General features: G+C 41.5%; 1 protein-coding gene across 1 annotated transcript in view; it reads right to left on the reverse strand.

Moving 5' to 3' along the window:
- The window catches only part of NOP14 (NOP14 nucleolar protein), a 224,952-nt gene that overhangs the window by 8,802 nt on the left and 190,396 nt on the right, over nucleotides 1-25,754 (reverse strand). The window contains 2 exon segments of the mRNA XM_030191134.1: nucleotides 7,283-7,401; nucleotides 21,406-21,553. Coding sequence (XP_030046994.1) covers nucleotides 7,283-7,401; nucleotides 21,406-21,553 — 267 coding nt within the window.

Consider the following 25,754-nt stretch of genomic DNA (forward strand, 5'->3'; position numbering starts at 1 on the left):
GAAGAGAACTCGGCATCCACATAAGCGCCCTCAAGGGCCGAGTACCCACTGTAGATTGTTCTATATGCACCCATTGCCGGTCTGGGTAATCCTGATACCATTCCACCGCTGCACGCGCCTGCACTGCCCGATAGTACCGAGCCAAGTTGGGGACCCCAAGTCCTCCCCTACTCCTCTCCTGATACAGAAAAGCCCTTGCTAGCCTGGGGCGCTTACCTGCCCAAATGAACCGCACAATACGATCTTGTAGCGCAGCTAAAAATTTGCGGGGCATCTCTATTGGGAGGGCCTGGAACAGGTACAGCAGGCGCGGCAAGATATTCATCTTAATGGCGGCTATACGGCCAAACCAAGAAAGCCCAATATCTCCCCAACTCTCCATATCCTCAGCAAGTACCCGAGACAAACCCTTATAGTTTGCAGTAAAGAGTTCCGAAAGCTGAGCAGTGATATTCACTCCCAGATACCGAAGACTCTGATTAGCCCACCAAAAAGCATACAGCGATTTGACTTCATCCACTATTCCTACAGGGAGAGTCACATTTAAAGCTTCAGTTTTTGACATGTTTACTTTAAACCCAGAAACTGCAGAATACTCTTCAATGTCCCTCAAGAGCCCAGGAAAGGTAGTTAGAGGTCTAGGGACAAACAACAGCACATCGTCTGCAAATAAAGACAGCTTATGTTCTCTCCCCCCTGGGAGTGAACCCTGGGTTAGATCGGACCCTTGATGCAAACGGTTCCATACCATGGCAAACAATAGCGGAGAGAGAGGGCACCCCTGCCTAGTACCCCTGTGTAGGGTAAACATATCGGAGTTACCTCCATTCACTCTAATACACACTTTGGGTGAGCTATAAAACGCTTGAATCCACCCTCGAAACTGCGGCACTATCCCAAAGGTCTCCAACACTTTATACATGAAGGGCCAGTGCACCCTATCGAAAGCTTTTTCAGCGTCCAGACTCAGAGAACAGCTGACCTAGTTTTATCAATCTTTATATAGTAGAGAAGTGGGGGAAGAGATAACATCGATCCAAGACTTTTTGCATGGGCTGGAGTTACCAAAATTATCCAATGAGGAATATGTGCGGAGCTGGAGGCCCCTTTCCACCTTGAGGAAATTATGTCAGTAATAAAGGGTCTTGAGGGGAGAAAGGCTCCGGGGTTAGATGGATTCTCGCCAAAAATTTTTTTAAATATTTGCAGGAGAAGTAGGCCCATTATTGATTAGAGTGGGGAATGCATGTTTCAATGGTCCATCTCTCCCAATCAGTATGCATGAAGCGGGGATATCTGTGTTATTGAAACCGGGGCGGGATCCGGCACTTTGTGGGTCTTACCGCCCAATCTCTTTGATAAATTTAGATGTTAAAATCTTGTCTAAGGTATTGGCGGATAGGTTGGGCTGGGTACTCCCCAAATTGATACATTCAGATCAATCAGGTTCTGTAGCTCGTAAGCAAGTTGCAGATAATATTTGCCATACGCTGCATGTGTTGTGGGAAGCCCAACAGAGGGAAGTCCCTGTGGCTCTTCTGAGCACAGATACCAAAAACGCATTTGACAGGGTTGAGTGGCCCTACTTGTGGGAAGTGCTGCAATGTATGGGAGTGGGACCCGGTCTCCTGGGTTGGCTGAAGCGGTTGTATGAACATCTGGTAGCACGGCTTAAGATCAATGGGGGTTATTCCTCTGTCTTTCCGATTGAGAGGGGTTCCCGGCAAGGGTGCCCACTATCCTCACTGCTCTTTGCCCTCTTCATTGAGCCTCTGGCCCAGAGGATTAGGTTGTTGGCGGATATCAAGGGAGTCCAAATTGGTGATACAGAACATAAATTGGCGCTTTTTGCAGATGATGTATTGTTTTATATATGGGCACCTGGTCTTACTTTACCAGTGTTGTTGAGTGAATCGAACAATTTTAGTAAATTGTCAGGATTTAAGATAAATTATGATAAATCAGAATTAATGGGTGCTTCACTTATATGACAGGAGCAGGACTCGTTGGCTCAGGCCTTTCCCTTCCGATTTGCCCAGGGCAGTATCAAATATTTAGGGGTCCAGATACCCAGCGAGATCTCCCAGTTGTTTAATTTGAATTATGTTCCCTTGTCCCAGCAGCTTCGTAGAGATTTAGTGAGGTGGAGAGGCAGATGGTTGTCTTGGTGAGGTCGGATTGCGACTGTTAGAATGAACAGCTTACCCAGGTGGTTATTTTTGTTTCAGACGTTGCCAATCCTGGTTCCCCCGGTGGAATTCAGAAGGATACAAAGGGATATCTCGAGTTTCCTTGGGGGGGGGGGGGGGGTGCACCATGATTAAGCAGAAAGGTGATGTGGCGCTCGGTGGATCTAGGTGGGCAGGGAGTGCCCAACTTGGAATTGTACTATTGGGCAGCTCAGTTGAAGCTTATTTCTGCCTGGAGTCACGAACATCCGACAGTTGTGGCACTTATGGATCAAGTCTTTGTGTGGGATTATAATTTGAAAGCAGTTCTGTCGGCCTCTCTCCCCTCCAGGGTATATAGTCAGTTAACTGTCAACCCCTTTGTCTGTCATTTGCTAATACTGTGGGTCTCCCTTAGGTCTCGATTTCGTAAGTCTAGAATATCTTCTTTATATGCTTACATTGGTAGGGACCCGGGGTTTTCTGTAGGATTCGGGCACCCTATTGCTGATCGATGGGCCACTGGGGGGCTGGTTTGCTTTAGGGATCTTTTAGATGTGGGTGAAATGTGTTCCTTTGGGGAGCATAGAGAGCAATATAATTTACATGAGTCTGATGGCTTTTTTTATTTACAGGTTAAACACTATATGTTTAAACAGGGGTGGTTGAGAGATGATCCAGATGAATATGAACACTGAAAATTTGTGGGGGTCTATGGGGAAAATAAGGGGAACCATATGCATTCTTTATAAGTTTATAAGGGGCACAGCTTTTCAGAAATATGCATATATGTCACAATGGGAACATGATTTGAATGTTGAGCTCACTATGAATGAAAGCAATAATTTTGGAAGATAAAAAAGCTATGTGTACTTTTGAAAGAAAATGCTTTTAAAGTTCTTACACGATGGTATTATACGCCTGTGCAACTTCAAGCCATGTATCCAGCGGTGTCCCAACAGTGTTGGCGTTGTGGGGATGGGATTGGTGGTCCTGTGAGCGAATAAAGCTCTTCTGGGAGAGTGGTGTCTCAGATCGCAGCTCATACAGGCAATCCTTTTCCTTGTGAACTACAATGGTGTTTGTTGAGATTGGATAATAGACGTGGTTTGAAGTGGTAACAACATCTCAAGAGAATGTGATTAGCAGCTGCCAAAAGTGTTATAGCAAGTCATTGGAAGCAATCAGTGGAACCATCTGAATTTGACTGGACTTTGAAATTATCTTTGATTGGAGAAATGGCACAACTCATGGACAAGAGACTTGGCCAGTATGACCCAGGTTCAGAACTTTGGACTCATTTTGTTACTTTAACCCAGAAGTCTTAAAGGTTAAGAAAGGGTGGGAATCAAGGGGGGGGGGGGGGTAGTTAGGAGGGTGCTTTGTTGGGATAGGGGATAATTGGAACCTTGGATTGCATTTTGTCTTACAATATGTTGGGTGGATGGGATGTTTCTATGATATTTTGTATTGGATACATTATGTTTACAATCCTTGGTTTTTCAATAAAAATTTAATGTAAAAAAAAAAAAGACTTGCTCAGTGACAGGAGTTACGCTCAAGAATATGTAAGGAATTTTATACAGTATTTTGCTTTACAAATAAATTCAGAATCAATATAAAAATAAAACTTATACAAAAACTGATTTTGGTAAATGGAAAGGTAATTTTGGTTTGGAGAAGGGGGGACTCTTTCCTTAGAGAACTGTTGAGAGAAACAAGGAAAACAATGAAAATGCTTTATTTATTGACAGCTTAAAGCAGAAATTAGGAAAACTGTAGAAGCCTTAAAATTTTACATCTAAAATCCTACAATCAGCTGAAACATGGAGTGAAGATTACTGTAATTTGATATTTCTGTACATTACCATGATCTATTTTTGTAAGGATAATTAAGTCAATAAATTATTAGGTTTTATTTGTGGAATAGGAGTTTTGGTTACTTTTAAGAAAAAGATGTTTAGTGTCCAGTGTCCTGTCTTTTGGAATTCCATTCGCTGGACCTCCGTCTGGAACTCTCTCTACCTGATGAACTTCATATGTATCTTTTTTTTTTTTTTTTGTAAGGCATTTGGGTCTTAGGCACCTATTGCTGTTTGACTGGCAGTGGTTGTCTGGTATCCCTGCAATGACTGACTTATTTGTTTTCTCTAGATCTCTATGGCTCCTAACCCTTTCTTTTCTTTTTCTTGTTAAACTGCTTCGATTTAAGTTTGGAATAACTTGACATTTTTCTTTTGTTTTTGTGTTCTGTAAATGTTTTAATTTAGTTGAACTTATAAACTGTTTTTTGTAATTTAAGCACAAGGCCATGTGCATCACATAGTAAATACAAACAGTGCATTGCAGCAAAGTCAAAATAGACAACAGACCAGAGAACAGGCAAATCAGAACTTAAGATTGTGAGCCCTCTCCAAGGACAGGGAAATACCCAGTGTACCTAACCCACCTTGAACTACTACTACTACTTCTTAGCATTTACTACTGAAAAAGGTGTGAGCAAAATCCAAATTAATAATAATAAGACGACATGCGCATGTATTCATAAAAGATTTCACAATGGGGTTGTCAGTTAAAAACAAAATACTCCCAATTTGTTAAATATTATTTCAGGAATGTCTTGTCTTTCATGAGCAAGTTATGAAATGTTGCAGATATCATGCACTACAATCATCTAATCATTCTAGTCCCCCCCCCCCAATGAAAACATAAACATAGAAAAGATAAAAACACAAAACAAAGCAAATATTTTAATCTAGGCATTTTCTACTTTGTTGCTTCTAACATGCATATCTGCAGAACAGAACCCAGACTTCTTTTATTCTTAGAGAGTCGTAATAAGTTTCTAACTCTAGCTATGCCTGCAGATTTTGGAGATCTTTTTCAAGAACCGTACATTTTGTTAACTTTTCCCCAGATTCTTCTCTTCGCTCTTCCATTACAATTAGCAGCAGAAGAAAAGCAGCAGGAAATCCAGTTGGCTCAACCAATTTTGTTACGATTATCAGTATGAAAAGATGGCTTCCAAATGTGTGTTTGTGTGTCCATACCCTTTTAACAGTTTCCCATTATTAGCAGCACATGTTTCAACATACAAATGCCTGAACTGGGGCAACTATAAAAATTACAGCAAGTAGGACAACACATAAATTCAGCAAAAAAAAAAAAAAAAAAAAAAAAAAATTGGGTGACATTGTAAAACAAATAGATTCAAAATAAAAATGACTATGGTACAACCAGGAAGAAAATACACAAGGACTCCAAAGAATTCAAGTTAGCTTTTACAAGAATCATTTAGAATCAACCTCAATTTCATGTTCCAATCCATGATCGTTAATAGGACCAAACAGTACATGCCTCTAGGCAATGAGTTCATCAGAAATACACTAGTTTATGATATTCGGTAGCATTACCCAGGTAAATGTCACTGAATATTCCCTTAGGGCATGTTCAGTGCCAGTTAACCAGACAAGAGGCTTTCTTACCTGGCTTTGAATATCAATCCCAGCATTTTTGAGTAGTTTGCTTTATGGTGGCAGTCTCTTGTACTTTTAAGAACTATGTTCAGTTTCACTTTAACTTTACATTTGTTTTTGCCTTTATTTTTATGGGTTTTTTAAGTAGACTGGACAATATTTTTGAAGACTGGTTTTTATTTCCATTTTGTTGTATTTCTCTTCATTTAATCAGGTAATTAGGGGAATATCTTTTTTATATTTATTTTCTAAGTATAGAACTATTTAGGCTATATGTCATTTTGTGCATTGTGACTCTTACGTGTAATGCTACAGAAATCAACAACTTGTCTGAATACAGTAAGACAGCCCCCCCCCACCTCAGAACACAATCGAACAGATGTTCAGGTCACTGATTCAATTCTATACCAGCACCTTTTGGTTTTGTTTATGTTGTCTGTCTGACTGAATGAATTTCTCTCACAATATCATATGATTGGCTACTCATATAAAAGCAATCAACCTATTTCGTCTCAGTGCTGTTAATTTAAACAACAGAAAGATAGTCTATTGAACCAATCACTTTGGACATCACCAAGAGGCTACCAGGACCAAGTCTGCTAATGATAACTACAGAGGCGATCGGTTTTTGCAAATTGGTTTTCAGTTCTGACTGCCCCATATTCAGATGGTAGTCAGCCCATGTATTTAATGACACATATGTAATGGCCTTAAGTACACCACTTCCTCCCAAAACATTTGCATTTTTAAGACATTTCCACCAAATGTTGAAAGGCAACCTGGTCCTAATATCCTTGTCAACACTGCATATCCCCACTACCATACATCTTTTCAATTGAACTAGGACATAATACCACGTATATAGCATCTTATATCCATTTCAATTAGATTTACTTCTAATACCTTCAATGGTTTCTGAAATATTTGTCCCATTCCTTCAGGTCATTACGCCACCTTACAGCTTTTTCCCAATCAGCTACTGATGGACTCATGGATTGGCAATGTGAGAGACTGAGATTAGTACTAGATGATCCTTAGAATAGCTAATTTAAATTCTTTAGAATCCTTGTACATTTTCATTCTGGTTGCGCAGTAGTCTTTTTTTTTTTTTTGAACCTTGCACTATTTTTTAACAGTATCACCCCATTGGGCTTCCTATTTTACCATTAATATAATTGATAAAATTTATAAGGTAATATGAAACATTCTTTTTTATTTTTCTATATTTTTTTTATTATTATTTTTTTTACATGATGTTATGTGTTGTCTGACTTGTTATAATTTGTATAATTGTCCCTGATGCACGTCATTCTCATGCCGAAACATGATGGGCTAATGGACAACTGTTAAAAAGGATCTGGAGAAATACATTTGGTGACTACCTTTTTATACCTATAAAACGGGTTCAGCCATATGGATTTTCTGGTGCTTTTCTTCTGCTTGATCCTTGTTCTTCAGCTGGATATTGCAATTAGTAAACAGGACTCATATGACCATTGGTAATTATCCAATTGTTTCCTCAGAAGCCTGCATGTATAGGCCAGGTTGGCCAAGAGACCCAAGTGTTGGTCTCTTCTGCTGCAGTGCTATTTTCTGCTCATTAGCAACAGAGTCAGCTGATTCTACTCATCCACTTACATTTCCACTACTTTTGGAGTGTACAGCTTCAGTGGGACTGGTTTCTTCTTCTCAAACACCAGTGGTTCATAATGTTTCTCTTTACTGTCCATCTCTTCCAACACATTCTTAACTAATTCCTGAAAAATCAAACAAGTATTTTTACGTATAAGCACAGAAACTTACAGCATATATGGATTATTTGGTGTGTTCAGTTTGCCCAATTTCTAATACTAGGCTTCCCCAGTTCAAGGATCTTCAATATTTAAGCAGGGGCCATTTTAGCCAAGAAAAAAAAAAAAAAAACAGAACAAAAAAAAGCTTCCATGTGAGAGTCAGACTTTGTTTTCGACAAATCTCAACACCCAGTCACACTCATTCATCACTGAGCCTCCACCACCCTGCCCTTGTCCATATCTCCTCCAAACCAGCTCCCAGTTTTTAAATCGCCTGTCACCTTTTCCAGAAGCCTACTGTCAATGCCATTTTCATAACAGATATTCTGTGTTCTTTTATCACCTCATATGAACAGTACAGGAACTGGGAGTGCCAGAAGAAAACAGAACTGTTCTGAAGATGGTGCCAGAAACATTTAAGAAACAGTTAAAGATTTGGATTTTTAAGGTTACTTTCAAAGGTGTTTTATACTAATACCGTGTTTTTGGTTGGGGCGGAAAAAGTTAAAATGTACGAGTGTCAAATTATTTTATCTGTAACTCACCTCAAGATTTTTGGGTGAGGCGTGTCAAATACTGACATATTATATAAAGTGAGGGAAATATGTGTATTGGAGAAACAATCAAGGAGATATGCTTATACTCAATGGGGTCTGCCACTGGCTCCCAGGCCTTAGATAACCTAACTCTTTCCATGTCTCCTTGCAACTAGGAATCCTTTATAATTGTTTAAGGAAATATTCTCCAATGTTATTACTGAATTTACCTTCCATTACTCTGCATGACCTCTTGTTTTAAAGCAATCCTTTTGCTAAAAAGGTTTGTTCTGTGCCCGATTTATACATTTGTCAGAAAAAACCCCCCATCCAAAATCACATTTGTGTAAAACCAACCAATTCCTCCCAAATACCTGTCCTATGTACAATTTGTTCAAAAGTTTTGGAGATTTTTATCAATTATTTTTAATCATTGGTGCATACATTTTTTTAAAAATATATGAATATGGGACCTCATAGCAGAGGCACAACTTTCAATGAAGCTTCATAGTATTTGAACAGCCTTCAATAATTATAATCATTAGACCCAAAAGGGCAAATAGCTCTTCCAGCCACAAAGGTATATATTTATATAATCTTTAAAAAAAATGTCCAGAGCCGGTGGAGCCATGATGCAGAGCGGACGCTGAATAGTGTTGCTCCTTGCCTCCCTTCCAAAAGCCTGCAACTGAAACAAATTCTCATCCCTGTTTCGCACAGCCACTTACTGAGAAAGTTCTCAGCTGGGCCCGACTGCCTGAGCGTTTTTAGACTTGATATGGCCAGAAAAATACAGCACAAGGTACAGGAAAAGAGCTGGCCCTTGGAGTACAAAATGGCATCAGACTCTTATCCTGACTCTTGCGCAGTTAGAGTGGACCACATGGAAGTGAAGGCGGCTGTTGAGGCTGTTATTGATAATAAACTGCAACGGTTGACAATGCCCATGAACTCATTGACAGTATGGGCCTGGAGGTGGATGAGGTATAGCGTCGGATGGAGTGGTGGAGGACAAAGTGCAACGGGTGGAGACACAGCAAAGCACACCGTCTAAACAGTTGTGGGCTCTTACTGATAAAGTGGAATATCTGGAGAATAGAGCCAGGCATAATAACGTGTTTGGTGGGCATCACGGAGCACATTCCAGATGGAGAGCTGCTGATTTACCTGGAGATCTGACTTTCTCAAAGTTTGCAGTTGAGTAATAGGCATGGCCAGTTTCACACTGCGTGGCCCACAGTATGGGTGACGCATGGCCCAGAATGGTATAGGCCTCGGGTGGTGATCCCGCAGGTGCTAAATTTTGCCCATAGAGATTCCGCAGGCCTTGCACGCAGGCAAAACATTGACTGTGGACAATCAAAAGATTTTTTGTTTTCAGGATAATTTGGCGGTGGTAGCGGCCTGATGCTGGGAGTTCAGCTCGGTGTGAACAGCGCTTTTTAAACATCAAGTCCGCTTTGCACTCCATTATCTTGCATGCCTCCAAGTAGTCCATGATGGTCGGCCTCTATTTTAAGATACCCCTGCAGAGGCACAGGCTTTTTTGGACTCGCTCATTGTGGGTGACGGCCCAGGCTCACCATCTGGCTCAGAGTGCTGAGACGCAGCAACATTGTAGGACATTGAGCTTTATTAACTCAGGACCTTGCGTTTAAGCTATCTTCATGAGGAGATTCCACTGGCCCCTGTCGCCTGAATTGTTCCGGCGGCTGTTTGAGAGTTTATTTCTGGGATAAGTAGTACAAAATGTTTTGTACTTTTTTGGGATCTTGCCAAGTATTTGTAACCTGGATTGGCCACTGTTGGAAACAGGATGCTGGGCTTGATGGACCTTTGGTCTGTCCCAGTACAGCAATACTTATTATGTACCTATGTAGGTGGCATATGGAGTTGCTGTTTAGACCTGTTGAGGGCTGGGCACCGGGTTCCCATTGAAAGATTTGTAGATTTTCTGTCCAACTGTCTGTTGGTTCTACGGTGGGATTCCCCTTGAGAATTTATTCTTGGAATGTGGCAGGTATTAATTCACCCATTAAAAAAACAAAAATCTTATAGGGACCAGTGTAAATGTAACTAGTTACTGTACTTAAGTAAAACTTTTGTTACATCTATTTGTAAGGAAGTACAGGAAAAATGTGTTGCTTTTGCCAAATAAGTTTACCAATTTTTACTACTTTTATCTAGTTACTTCTGATGCTTGCAGTTAGAAGTAAAAGTGGCAGAGAGACCTAAATGATGATTCCTCAGTAAACCAAATGAAACAAAACCTTGAGCAGGATTTTGAAATTGCAAGCCTCGTCACACAAACAGTGGATTCTCATTTAAAATTTTGGGGTTCAGGGAATACAGCCTAGAAGAACAGCAGGGTTGCCTATACTTGTTGAACTGGTTACTAGTCTCTAGCCACACAGAACAGTGATGAGTTTGGTCGCTTTGAAGTGGAGATGAAGCTGAATCTGGTTGCAGGTCATGCTGAACAGGCATATGTCTATCACAACAGACTGCTGGGCATTCCATGGGAAAAATTTTACATTGGTGTGACAGTCCACTGGATTGATAGTCTGCTTGTCTGGCCTTAAGACTGAAGAGTTTCCATACGTATGACATTCTTGCATACGGTTGCCATCAGACGAAAAATAGTTAAGACCAAAAAAAGAAAAGGATTTCAACTTTGTGAAAGCCTTCTCTGTAAATGGACAACATGACAATGATAAAAATGAAGATGCAAGTGATGCAGATGATAACAACAACTATGATGATAAAGCATTATTTGCTATAAAGAAATCAAGTGTTTCCAAAAGAGATTCCTTTGATCAACACCTGCAGACCCAGTTAAAAGGCAACAGTAATATTGCGGCCTGGCCTGATCTGAAGGAACTTTATCAGAATGAACAGTACAATACTAAAGCTAAGATGACAATTCCAAGGGAAGGGGAAGGTACGTGAAAATATATGCCTACTGTCCTCAGAGAACACCTGCTACAGGTAAGTAACTTAGCTTTCTCAGAGAACAAGCAGGCACAATATTCTCACATATGGAACTCACTAGCTACCAGACTCATAACATAGATGAATTTTGTAACTTAGTTGATTTTGAGCCTGGTGGAAAAAAAAAAAGGCTGGAGGGTGGACTAGTAAAAAGATTATGCAGGACTGCTCATCCAAACCAGCTACCTCAACTAGAATGCTGCTCCAGACAGAAATGTGCAATGAAGGTGAGTACAGAAGACCATGTAGCTGCTTTGCAAATGTCTTCAATGGAGGCAGCGCAGAAATGGGCTACTGAAGCCGCCATGGCTCTTATATTGTGCACAGTAACACGGCCCTGTAGGGTCAGCCCAGCCTGAGCACATGTGTAGGATATACAGTCTGCCAACCAAGTTGAGATTGTAAATATGGTAATAGGAATTTCCATCTATTAGAGTCTAAGGACACAAAAAGCTGGGAGGATTTCCTATGAGGTGTTTATGTTCTAGATACTGTGCTAGAGCACATTTGCAGTTTAAGATTTGCAGTACTGCTTCTCCAGGATGAGAGAGTGTGGCTTAGAGAAGACAACAGGTAGTAAAATGGACTGATTAAGGTAAACTCCGATACCACTTTAAGGAATACTCTGGGGTGGGTTCATAGCACAGCACTGTCGTGTTAGAACCTGGTGTAAGGTAGGTGTGCCACCAGGGCTTGAAGTTCAGTTACTTTTCTGGCAAAAGTAAGAGCTATTATGAATACTATTTTATATGGGAGGATCTTCAGAGAACAGGAATGAAGTGGTTCAAAAGAAGGTTTCATAAGAGCTGCAAGGATAACATTGAGGTCCGAAACCACAGGCAGTGATTTGATAGGAGGTTTGGTATGAAATAAACCTTTCATGAATCTTACTGGTTTATTATCTTTGAAATGAAACACACTAATGGAACTCAAATGAACTCTGAAAGAGTTAGTTTTGAGGCCAGAATCTGAAAGATGGAGGAGGTACTCCATAAGGGTAGAAAGAAAGCACGTGAGAGGGTCGGTTTCTCTGGCGCACACCAGACAGAAAATCTCTTCCACTTGAAATGGTAACATTTTTATGTAGAAGGTTTCCTAGAGGCTAAGAGTATTCTAGAGACTCCTTCATGAAGGTTTAAGGAATGTACATCTATGTCGTCAGGAACCAAGCTGTCAGGGCTAGAGAGCGAGGGTCCGGATGGAGAAGGGATCCCTTGTTCTACGTTATTAGGAATGGAAAAGGATCTAACCTCTCAATGGTTTTCTGGACAATAACGCTAGGAGGAGAAGGAATCAGATTTGACAAGGCAAGTAGGGAGCAATTATAACCATGGTCCCCCTTGGTCTCCATATAGAAGGTCTGTTCCCCAGTGGCACAAGAAGGTATCTGGGGCTGTACAGCTGGGTGAATATATCCTGGAACTAAATCAGAGAACCTTGTAGTTCTGAGAAGTGAAGAGGTCTATTGCTGGGGTCTCCTAGTGCTGGAATATTCGACAAACTACAGAGATGCTGAGTGGCCATTCGTCATGTTGCAAGACTCTGCTCAATTTGTCTGCCACAGCATTCTGTTTGCCGGCTAGGTAAACAGCTCTGAGAGAGATGTTTCAAGAAGCTGCCCAAGTCCATATCTGTAGTGGTTGTCAAAAGAGCTCATAAGAACCTGTTCCTCCTTTTGTTCAAGTAATACATTACAACCTATGTGAACGAGTATGTTTTTTTTTTAATTAGGTCGGACACTTGTTCAGCTTTGTCACCAAAAAAGTTTTCCTCCATGATAATGGACATCTGCTAGATATTCTTGAATAGCAGATTTGAGGTTGGAGACCCTGAGCCAAAAGAGACATCACCTTACCACTGCTAAGGAAGATACATCACCTTACCACTGCTAAGGAAGATACGTGTGAAGAGGTATCAAAGGCTTGACTTGCCAGATATTTATGACAGTCAAGAAGTTTCCTGTGAAGCTTATAGAATTCCTCAGTTTTCTCGGGGGGGGGGGGGGAAGGGGAGGAATTCTGCAAAGGATAGAGTATTATGTATCATGGATTTTAAGTAAATTGTGGAATAAAGTTGATAATCCAATTGTTAGCATTGCAGCCTGAAAATTTTTTTCTGCCAAAAGAGTCCAATGTTGAGATCTTGCACTGAGTGCATTTTAGAGGAATTCTGCAAAGGATAGAGTATTATGTATCATGGATTTTAAGTAAATTGTGGAATAAAGTTGATAATCCAATTGTTAGCATTGCAGCCTGAAAATTGTTTTCTGCCAAAAGAGTCCAATGTTGAGATCTTGCACTGAGTACATTTTAAAGCAGATTCCCCACTTGCTCCTGCCTCTGTACCGCCATCTTGAAAAGCAATGGCACCTGACCCTGCACAGTGCTTCGGGACACACCACAGTATGGAATTAGTCTACCTATGGGCAGGGTTTGGTAAGGGTCTGAGGAGGGTCGACGACCCACAGTCTCTTTTTGAGGGGGTTGCAGGGCTCATGGGCCATTAAGGACACCTGCGGAATTGGAGAGGAGATGGAAGATCAGAAGGTTTGTGGGGATTAGGGGTATGCGCCTCACTGAGCCACCAGGGCATATTTTGGGATGAAGTAGGAGACAGGAATAAAGAAGTCTGTCTTCCTTCATGTCAGTGTATGAACTAATGCCTGCTCACACAGTGACAGGAAGAGAAACATTTTACTCATTATGCAGCAAATGGGTGAATACTACCATGACAGTATGCGCTTTTTATTCTGACAGCACAAACTTTAATGCTGTGGTAATCTTTATGCCATTAGTTTACAGCATCAGCAGTAAAAAATGTTTAGCACATGCATTAGAACACTTGGAGGTGTATTTTCAAAGCACTTAGGCTTACAAAGTTCTATGTGTCACTATGGAACTTTGTAAGTCTAAGTGCTTTGAAAATGAGCCCCCATGTACTGGAGCTTAGCACAGTGTACTAACACACATCTTTCTGCACTGAGGTATGAAAGTATCATACTCCCTCCACCATCTCTCCTCTGCAGCACTGCTTCACAATCCTCTGTTGGTGGCGTGCACTTAACCGTTGTGACCCAAAGAAGCTTGACATCTGATAAACATATGTACAGTACTGTTTATTATTATACATACAGTATACAGTCTCCGTTAACTGACGTTAGGCTTACTTGAAGTAATCAGTTATAGTCCTTTGCACACTATTGGGTCTGTGAGTTCCATAGACTATGTCTGCCAGACGGTAAAAACTGTCAGAGAACTGACATCCAGTGGCCTCCAGATAGGGCCGCACGGTGTTAAGACTCTCCAGCACTCTTGCAAAAGTGATAGGAGGAGGTTGTTGAATTTTGTCAGCATGTGCCTCGCTGCTCATTTCATCATCTATTTCATCATCAGCCGTTGTTGCCTGCGTGTAGGCGCATATCTCCACATCAGTGCTGTCAGCTGTTTGTAGTTCATAATCAACAGCTACGTAGCGATGAAACTCCTCTTCAGTAACACCGGCTGGGATGTCAATAACCCGTTCATCTGATGTGTTTGCAACAGCTGCATCTGTTTCATCCCTCTCCACATCCTTAACAAAACCCACTTGTAGCAGTTCACAATGGTTGCCTATGTAACATGATTCCAGGCTTCTTTAGGTATATGTAGGGAATCCAACAGTGACAGATTACGAGCCAGTTCAACAGCACGTTTATCCTTGCCAGTCTGGTCATCCATAACGCTCATCAGACGACGTAGCACAAGAGCCCGATAATGTTGTTTGAAATTGGCTATTATGCCCTGATCCATAAGTTGGATCAGAGAGGTAGTGTTTGGTGGCAGGAAGACTACCTTGACGTTAGACAGCCTGACATCATTCATGTGTGCAGCACAATTATCACAAAGCAACAAAATCTGACGCTTTTGTGCCCGCATTCTAGTGTCTAACTTCTTTAGCCACTGATTCCAAATTTCCCCAGTCATCCATGAGTTTGCGTTAGCCTCGTATGACACAGGAAGTCGCTTAACGGGGTTGTTTGCTCTTTCCAATGACGAGGGGTTCCAACTTCTCACGCCCATCCATATTGCAGCAAAGGAGGATCGTCAGTTGGTCCTTCGACATTTTACTTCCTGTAGTTTCAGCATGTTTGAATGCAAGTGTTCCATCAGGAATCGCTCGCCAGTACAGACCGTTTTCGTCAGCATTGAAAATGTCACGAGGTGCAAACTCGTTCAAGATGGTAGGAAGAACTGAAACCCAATTTTCAGCACCAAAGCCATCAGCGTCTTGTTTCTCACCATGCTGTTTCTTGAATTTTATGTTGTTCCTCTCCTTCCATCTTTCCAACCATCCAACAGTGGCTTTGAATTCAGTTAGTCCAAGACTTTCAGCTAGCTGGTTAGATTTCTCTATAAGCAGTGGACCACTGACAGGAAACTGCTCCTGACTCAAGAAAACCACTGAAGAGCATCTTCTACCTCCTCGGCTTTTCCCGCCCGTTTTCGTTTCCGTTGACGATGATTTGACTGGGATTGACACCATATTCTTTAGCAATAGATGCTTGACTTGTTTGTTTTCTAATTTTTAAAGAACTTCTATTTGTTCAGCCAGTGTTAAAGTCTTACAGTTCTGCTGCGACGACCCCAGGGTACACTCTAATAACATTCTTTCGCTTATTCTGCCTGTGGCAGTTAAAGGGGCGGTAAATTTGAAATCTCGTTGGTTGTCACGTGCCAATCAGCTTCCATATTCCGTGCGTGTACTTATGCAGAGTCTTTCCTGCAGAGGAGCGGTCTTAAGCCATGCATATAAGCGAATCTTGCACTTATCAGTGGTGTACTAAACCGAAGTTCATCCCCATAGAAATTGATGGTGCCAAAAACTGGAATGAAGTATGGCATGCAGTTAAAGAGAGCATGCGCTTATCTGACATGCACTTAAATGGAGTGCACTGTATATACAAATATATCTAATGCATATTCACTGGGGAAATCCTGGAAGCCTGGCTACTTGGGTGTCAAGGACAGGGATAACTAGCAGATCAGCATAATATCCCAAAAACTTTATTGAAGATACCGTAAGACAATTGCCCGACACAGGCCGTGTTTCGCCCAACAATAGGGCTGCATCAGGGGCTAGTCTGTATCTTTCTTAAATAAGAACGGTTGCACATTGCATATCAGGACAAGGACAAGGATATCTATTGATCACTTGGCGAAATAACAGGATACACTGTTTTGTGCTGCTTATGCTGTTTTTTTTTGTAAAGAAAATTCCTTTTATCCTTGTCCTGATATGCAATGTGCGACCGTTCTTATTTAAGAAAGATACAGACTAGCCCGACGCAGCCCTATTGCTGGGTGAAACACGGCCTGTGTCGGGCAATTGTCTTACATACGGTATCTTCAATAAAGTTTTTTGGATATTATACTGATCTGCTAGTTTGTTTTCCACGTTGGATTTTGCAGATCGTCTGCCTTGTTGTTTTCAAGGACAGGGATAAGAAATACAGATCTAAAGATATGTTTATGTATTAAATCTCATCTCAAACTATTTGGTGTAGCACCTGCATTATTTTAGTACCTTCTCTCTAAACTACCTCTGTATTTTTTTCCAGAGGCGCTGCCTTCAGAACTAGATAATATTTCACAGTGAGGTTCTGCAAAGAGAAATTACTAACTCTTATCTAGCATCCTTCTGGCTACCAACTTATCACACTGATTCACTTCCTTAAAATCAGACACTATCATCCCAAGTTTCTCTTTCAAGCCAGTGATATCAGTTTCCATTGTGTACAACTGCTTTTCATTTCTGCAACAGAAGCACCTTTTTACACTGAATCTGAACTGGACCCAACTATACCTCAAGCTTCTTAGATTTAATTTGAAATAGTATTTATATGCCATCGTTTCCAGAAGAACTGAAATAAGATGTTTATACTATTGTAGGTCTTAGTGCCATCTGCCAAAAGGCTGAATATTTTAATCATTATCTGCCAAAATTCATAAATATATACAAATCTCCCCAAGACAAATCATTAAGGTATTCCACTCACCACCCTCTTTATTCTTCAGACTGAATGCATTAATTTCTGTTATCATTCAGTCAGCTGTTCATCCAGTAAACCACCTGTGAACACTCAGACTACTGACTTATTTATGAGACTCCTTTGCTGAAATCCAAGCTGGCCATAAAATGCATGCCCCTGATCTAATTCTATGGACATGGAATCAAAAACATTGCTCAGATTTGTATGCCGGCTTCTTATTTAGGAAGACAACTTGTTGAATTAGCGGGACTGCAATATAAAGATCAAAGTCAGTGAGCCTATGCAGGCGTTTTTTTTGGTGTCAGTCACCGAAGTAGGCAGAGTCCGTAACTGTTTCTTGCAGTGAAGAATTTGGAGGTCTGTAATATGCTGATTACATTGTTTTGTCACTTTTTAGATAAATTCCTTGAAGAAGCCTATTGAGTTTGGGAGAGATTGACTTTTGGAGATTATGCATACGAACTATGAAGATCAGCGTGAAAGATAGTTTTTGGGGGGATTGCAAAATAAACCAAACCAGCAGAAAACTTATTTAAGGATAAGATCTAGGGGAAGGGGTGATGAAAATAGAAATCTTGGATATATGAGCTTTCAAATCAGAGGCAATTTTAAATAAGCCCCTTCTCTTTACCTGTATCTAATTTAGATGATAGTGACAAAAAAATGAAAACGTGTTGGCTAATCCTTGTAATTTTATTTATTGCAATTTCAATAATAAAAAGTTGAAAATAAATTAATTTATTTGGAGATATCTATATAGTAATTTTTGGATTTTCAGATTCGTATGACTTTTTCCTCAGGTAAAACCATGCTGCATCAGACTCTGCCACCAGTTTAATTCTAGGATCTTGATTATCCTTTCTTGCAGTAGGCATTCCATTAATTTTCACACCACCAAAATAAGCCTAACCAGCCTATACTTGGATATTTGCGCTTCTCAAGTAGCAACGCATCACTCATCTCCAAAGATATACTGAAGAAAAATAAATCTATGCCAGAACACTCTGAACTCCCTTAATATCTTAAGATATATCCACTTAGCCCCATAGCTTTATTTATTTTCAGTTTTAGGTCCATATAAATTCTTTTCTTCTCTTATTGATACAGCATCTACTCTATACTGCCACTACTCCTGAAGGAGTTCTGAAAGCAGAAAAGGCCTGTGCAGGTAAGTGCACATTGCTTTGTTGAGAAATCTGACACTTAAAGCTTGGGATTATATTAATAAACAAGGTTTTAATTTAAATACAAAGTAACCATTAGCCCAGAATTAGCCAACTTGTTTACAGCCAGTTTTGAGGTACAATGGGTTTTATTCTTCACATTTTCTTCAACATGTTGTGTTATAGCAACAAAAGGAGGAAGGCTACTGTGGCTCTAACTCAGATAATCAAACAACAAGTGAAGAGTCCAGTATAAATGCTTAATCAGATAATCAACACGATGTATTTAAAATTCCAATCTTCATTTTCAAACATGCTCTTCTTTTTTATGTAACAAACAATTGCTCAGCACTTAGCTATGGCTCACTCAAGCCAGTTTTCCAGACTTTTCCTACTGCTTCCATATTTAAAACTTAGAAGCAACAAAAGGAGGAAGTTGACAATTTTGATGTAAAACATTTCATTTTTGAACATTTGGTTAACTGTGACTGAAGGTAGACTGCAGACTTCAGTGTTTTCTAAGCCAATTAATAAGAATATCCTGTTACATTTTGAGAGTACCTTAACTTATTATTTGCACAATTTTTAAAATGTTGGAGGTTTGTAATTCTACGACTCTATACAGGCAAACCAGTGAGACCTTAATAAATAAATTGACATCACACAAAGGAACGCTTTACAATGATCATGATTCTATATTAGCAATTATTCTTTTACTAGGCTGAAGTTAGAGGCTCTTCCAATATTCATTTATGCAGACAACGTCACAATATATATCCCATACAAACAAGATCTGTCAGAAATCAACAACGAAATCAAGATCAGCTTGAACATCATGGACTCATGGGCAAATGCATTCCAATTACAACTCAACACAGAAAAAAACACACTGTCTCATCATCTCCTCCCAACACAACATATACAAACCCAAAAACCTAAGCATCCCAGGTCACACCCTCCCCAAATCAAACAACCTAAAAATTCTCGGAGTAACAATTGACCGAAACCTCACTCTAGAGAACCAAGCAAAATCTACCATAAAGAAAATGTTTCACTCATTGTGGAAACTCATACGCATGAAACCACTCTTCCCGAAGGCTATATTTCGCAACCTGATACAATCAATGGTACTAAGCCACACAGATTACTGCATTAGAATTTATGCGGGATGCAAAGAACAAATTATAAAGAAACTTCAGAACGCTCTGGGCAAGTCACTTAACCCTCCATTGCCCCATGTAAGCCGCATTGAGCCTGCCATGAGTGGGAAAGCGCGGGGTACAAATTTAACAAAAATAAAATAAAAAATAAAAACATAGCAGCCAGGCTTAGATTTGGAAAAACATGTTATGATAGCGCCAAACCCCTCCAAGAAAAACTGCACTGGCTCCCAATCAAAGAACTCATTTGCTTTTAAGGTCTGCACCATGGTTCATAAAATTATATACGGTGAAGCCCCGGGATACATGACAGACCTCATAGACCTACCAACCAGAAACACAACAAGATCAGCACGAACTTACCTAAATCTCCACTAACCAAGTACTAAAGGTCTCAAATACAAATCAACTTATGCATCCAGCTTTTCTTACTTAAGTGCACAACTATGGAACGCTCTGCCAAAGATAATAAAAACAACAAATGACCACCTAAGTTTCCGGAAAGAACTAAAAACAAACCTGTTCAAAAAAGCATACCCCACCGACCCAACATAAAAACCTGCGACACTGCAAAACCAAAGACCTTAACCCTCATCCCCCCTCCCTAACTTCCTCAATGTATCTACCAAACACGAACCTTCTTTTACCACAATAACACCTGTATTTATTCATATTGCAACTGGCGAACGCCGTTGGAGTACCATGTAAGCCACATTGAGCCTGCAAACAGGTGGGAAAATGTGGGATACAAATGAAACAAATAAATAAATAAATAAATAAAAATATTAGAGTCTGCTAGTTGGAAACAAGGAAAATATGGCTGTGTGTGTAATTGTTTTTGTATGTTTTGTATGATGTACATTTACCTTCTCTTTCTCTAGCCTCACAAACAGTCCAGCTTTTACCGTCTCTTCCCCCCACCCTCACAAATAGTCCAGTATTTACCTTCTCTTCCCCCCACCCTCACAAATAATCCAGCATTTACATTCTCTTCCCCCCACCATCACAAAAATAGTCCTGTCCCCTCTCCAGCTGGCAACCAGGCATCTCCCCTTGTCTCTCTTGACACTCACCCCCACCCCGTACCTTTTAAAAGTTTCTTGTCTGCAGTGGTTGACAGCAGTGAGCAGCAATTCATATAGCCTGCTCATGTCAACCCTGGAGCATTCTGACACTTCCCACCTATGTGAAAGCAAGAAATTACATCAGAGAAGGATCCTGGGTTGATGCGAACAGGCTGTATGAATCACTACTCCCTGCCACCGACCGCTAGAGAAAAGGAAACCTTACTCCATTCTGGCACAAATTAAGCTGGCTCAACTCAGGGCTGCTGAGAGACTGGGCCGGGCCCGGGACAAGGCCACCCCCAGGCCCCTGGCCCCACCCCTACCAAGGCTGTCACCACCCCCCCTGAGGGGGGCCCGGTGCCACAGTCCCTACCCACCTCCGCCACCGGGTCGGGCCCCTTCCACCCGAACCCCCGCCAGCAGAAGTGCTGTCTTCTGACTCCGGCGTGCGCGGCCCACACAGATGCGCTCCTCTCAGCTGATCTTCGCTGTACGCTGCAGGGCTTCTGTGCTTCTGACGTCCTGCACGTGCAGGACGTCAGATGCACAGAAGTCCTGCAGCGTACAGCGAAGATCAGCTGAAAGGAGAGCATCTATGTTAGCCGCACACGCCGGAGTCAGAAGACAGCACTTCTGCTGGCGGGGGTTTGGGTGGAAGGGGCCCGGTGGCGGGTGGGACTGCGGTGCCGGGCCCCGGGAATTTTGTCCCCTCTGTCCCCCCCACCCCCCTCGGCGGCCCTGGCTCAACTTCCATGGCACACCTGGGGATCAGCCACAGCACACTGGTTGAAAAATGCTGATCTAGTATGTCTATGGGAAATCAGATAATACTATGGAAATCTTGGTTTTGTGTGAAGTTCCTGAAGGCACTACTACTGGAGAAACTGTCAGCTGAGCAGAGAAAAAGGAAGCAATTCTTAAAAAGACTGTTCAAGTGCTGATTCTCTGTTTCTCTTTGCAGAATTTATCATTTGCTTGTGTTGTCAGGTGCTAATTTAGTCTAAATCGTTCTCTAAGATTTACCTGTAATTGTTTGGGGTATTCTTTAACTGGTAAATGATCAGTAAGAAGTGTTCGAATAGGACCTATTATTTCCTGGAAAGCAGGCAACGATCCATACAATGAAATACTTTTCTTAACAAGATCCAAACATGTGGCTAGACATGACAACCTAGAAAAGAGAGTGGCAATTATTTTCAATGTCTACATTAGTGATCATCAATAAATAAGCAGCACATTCAATAGCTGATTTCATTATTATACTTTTGAAACACTATATAAATTTTTAAATTATTTATTATTACAGTTCCACAAAGCTTCATTATAAAATACAACCCTCGCATGAAACAGACTAACAGGTATTGTTACAGTAGGTTTCCTTGCTGCTGCATCTATGTTACTAACACTTATAGCACATTCTGATTTTCTTCTTCCTTTTAACAGGGAAACACACAAGCTAACTGGAAACAAAAACTACCAGTACCAGAAACTCTTATAAGTGTTTATCCTGTCAGAACAGTTCACTGGGCAAATATATGTATAAGACCATTGACATAAGATTAAAGAATCTTACTAATGGCTAACACTACTTACCATCAGGTAACATTTCTTAAAATTAATCTATCATTTTGTTAATTTTTTTCCTTCTTAATGCTGTACTTCTAGTAGAGTCCAATAATGATGCAATAATGGAAATCTGACTTTTGATGTCACCATGGGAATGAAAATCTGTATAAGAAGTCGTACCATCATCCCTGCAGGATAACATCCACTAGTCCTTGCAAAGTGGTTTCCTATGTCCAGAAGCCTACTGTAGATACTCTGTATAGGTCATCCTCAAGTATAAGTCACAGCCTAACTCTGAACATTAGACAGCTGCATGGGGAAGGCAGAGAAGGTGCTAGCCCATGGGAGATGAAACACTAGACCTGGGGGGGGGGGGAGGGGAGATGCTGGACCTATGGCTAAGCTCACATATAGGTTGCCTCCCTGACTTTTACTTTTCAAAAACAGTCACATTATTGGGCTCGTTTTCGAAAGAGAAGGACGCCCATCTTTCGACATAAATCAGAAGATGGACGTCCTTCTCCCAGGGTCGTCCAAATCGGTATAATCGAAAGCCGATTTTGGATGTCCCCAACTGCTTTCCATCACAGGGATGGCCAAAGTTCAAGGGGGTGTATCGGAGGCATAGCAAAGATGTGCCTAACACTTGGACATCCTCGACCCATAATCGAAAGAAACAAGGACGTCCCTGACGAACACTTGGACAACTTTACCTGGTTGTGTTTTTCTTAAGACCAAGGCACAAAAAGATGCCCGAAATGACCACCAGAGAGAATTGGGGATGACTTCCCCTTACTCCCCCAGTGGTCACTAACCCCCTCCCACCCTCAAAAAATGTCTTTCAAAATATTGATTGCCAGTCTCAGATGTCATACTCAGCTCCATCACAGCAGTATGCAGGTCCCTGGTGCAGTTTTAGTGGGTGCAGTGCACTTCAGGCAGGCGGACCCAGGCCCACCCCCCCACCTGTTATGTTTGTGAGGAAGCAGCGAGCCCTCCAAAATCCACCAGAAACCCACTGTATCCACATCTAGGTGCCCCCTTCACCCATAAGGGCTATGGTAGTGGTGTACAGTTGTGGGGAGTGGGTTTTGGGGGGGGGCTCAGCACACAAGGCAAGGGAACTATGTACATGGGAGCAATTTATGAAGTCCATTGCAGTGCCCCCTAGGGTGCCCGGTTGGTGTCGTGGCATGTCAGGGGAACCAGCGCACTACAATGCTAGCTCCTTCCACGACCAAATGGCTTGCATTTGGTCGTTTCTGACATGGACGTCCTTGGTTTCAATTATTGCCGAAAATCAGAAATGACCAAATTTCAGGATTTGGACATCCCTGACCATATTATCAAAACGAAAGATGGACGCCCATCTTGTTTTGAAAATACGGATTTCCCCGCACCCTGGATCGGGGACGTTTTGCGAGGACATCCTCATCAAAACTTTGGACATCCCTTTCGAAAATGCCCCTCTATGTGACCTATATGTATCTACAGTAGTACCATTAATGCAATATATATTATATTTATGAATGTGGAAGGTAAATTTATAAGAGGGCGCCCAAAGCCAAGACTGTTTTCAGGTGACTATTTTAGATCAATTTTACGAAGTCAAGTAGGAATCTATTTGTCTTTACAATATGCTAGTTTAAGTGGCAGAAATCACACCTATGCAGTTGTCAACATTCACATCTAGATTGTGAGCCCTCCTGGGACAGAGAAATATCCAGTATCTCTCCGAAGCACTGTGGCTAATTACTGTAGGGACTTTCAGAATAAAAGTTAGACTCTACCACAACATCCCTGCCCCCCAAAAGATGAGCTAAGCACCTCCCCCACCCAAAAGCGCTTTAGCTTAAGATGTTCCACTTCAGAGAGTTTAATTTATTGCCTCCAAGTGGTTCAAAGTAGACAGTATCCTAGAACACTTTACCAAGGAAGAAATCCCTCCCACATTCCAGGACACTATCCGATTCACAAAAGCAAAAAAAAAAAAAAGGGGTCCTATAAGATTCCCTGGAGCCCAGCCACCCCAGAGACCCTGTAAAGTTCCTTGGCAGGTCAACCCCTTGTCAAATAAGAATAACCAAAATCAGAATATAACACTCCACAATACCCATAGAACTGGCTAGCCCCTCCCCCCACCCCTCAACAGTCCAAAACCAGTCTCCAATGTCTAGAAACAAACCCAATCCCAAATGCCATATAAACTTCCAGTTAGTATGCATCCCCCAAACATCCGTGTCAGCTGCTCCCCCAATCATCCGTCTCTAAGCTTATTACACTCTTCAGATACCTATCCATCGCAAACATTCAGCACTCATCCTTCTTGCACACTAACTTTACTACCTCAAACATACACCGCAGACAAACAAAAAATAAATAAAAAATAAATTTCCAAAGCAACAGTGACCCCCTCCTCACCAAAGGAAGCGAGCATAAAAATGTTCTTTCATACAGTCCAAAACAGATGTCCTTATGGGTCCTGCGATGAAAAAGTTACCCCAAAATCTAACACAAGGTTCCTAATGGAGAAAAAAAATCCCACTCCAACAGCTTTCCCTTGTAATATTGGGGGGGGGGGGGGGAAGGGGAGGTTTCCATGAATTGATGGGCCATCTCTATCGTGTTCAAGTAGAAAGTTTTGCTCTCATGGTCAACCTGCAATTCGGCAGGAAACAGAGAGAAAAGAAATTTCTTATTGTAAAGGTCTAAACATACAGGTGTCATGGCCTTGCGTTGCTATGCTATTAGATGTGAATAATCATTAAAGAGCAAAATTATTAAAGAGCAAAATCTTATGGCTACTGTAATCCAATGGCCTTAGACAATATGCCCACATTAGATGCTCCTTGTCAGCCCAAGTCAAGATTTTAGCAATCACTGGCCTGGCTCTCAGATCTTGTGAATGAGGTACAGTAATTCTAGGTGATGAGCCCTCTCTCACAGGTAAGGTGAGCAGCAAGGTCCTCCAGGCCAGATGTTCTGGGAGCCATTTCTCAAAGATGGATACCAGATCTCCATCCTTAATTCCCTTTGGTAGGCTGATCAGGTGAATGTTGTTCCAATGGCTCATGTTTTCTTGGTCTTCTAATCACTCCTGGAGCTGGGTATTATCCGCCCTTAGTCTCTCTATTTGGCCCTCCAGTCTCCCCGCAAGGTTCTCCCTCCTGCGCTGAGACATGAGACTCTGCTTTGTCCAATTGCCAGGTATGTGCATCATACTGCACCTGAATCTCCTTGATACTAGCATGAATCTTAAGCTTTTTTTCTAAAGATGTCAAGACTAGCTGAGAGATCTCCCAGGCAAATACACTAGTCAGCGCCATCGCAGGACCATCTGCTCCCAGTGCCATCTTAAGAGATGCCAGATGTGGTTTTTCATACAGTTGCCTGGGGGGGGGGGGGGGGGGGGGGGTTAGCGGCATCCCCAGCCCCAAGCCTGCAGATCTCTCGATCTCGCCCCAACATCAGGACAAAATTCTTGCATGAATAAGTGCCAGCAAAAATGCCATGTACTTGAGGACTGTCTGAACCACCTTCAGCCTCAGTATGGATACAGATGGTGCTAATGCACCACATCACAAGTACCAGGCAGGATCCCAGAATAGATGGCTTGCAGTCTGCTATTCTCAGGGATAAGGAGTGACCATCCCCAAGTTTACCCTTTTTTCTCCAAACTATCTTGTGTGATTATAGATGAATAGTTCCAAAATTTTTCAGGTTTAAGGCTTTCTTTCATATACTTTAAATGACTTATGCAATGTGTTGTAGAAAATGTTTTTCTAACATTTCCTTCGCAGATCATT

This window comes from Microcaecilia unicolor, chromosome 2 (genome assembly GCF_901765095.1).
Source record: "Microcaecilia unicolor chromosome 2, aMicUni1.1, whole genome shotgun sequence".
Taxonomy (NCBI): Eukaryota; Metazoa; Chordata; class Amphibia; order Gymnophiona; family Siphonopidae; genus Microcaecilia; species Microcaecilia unicolor.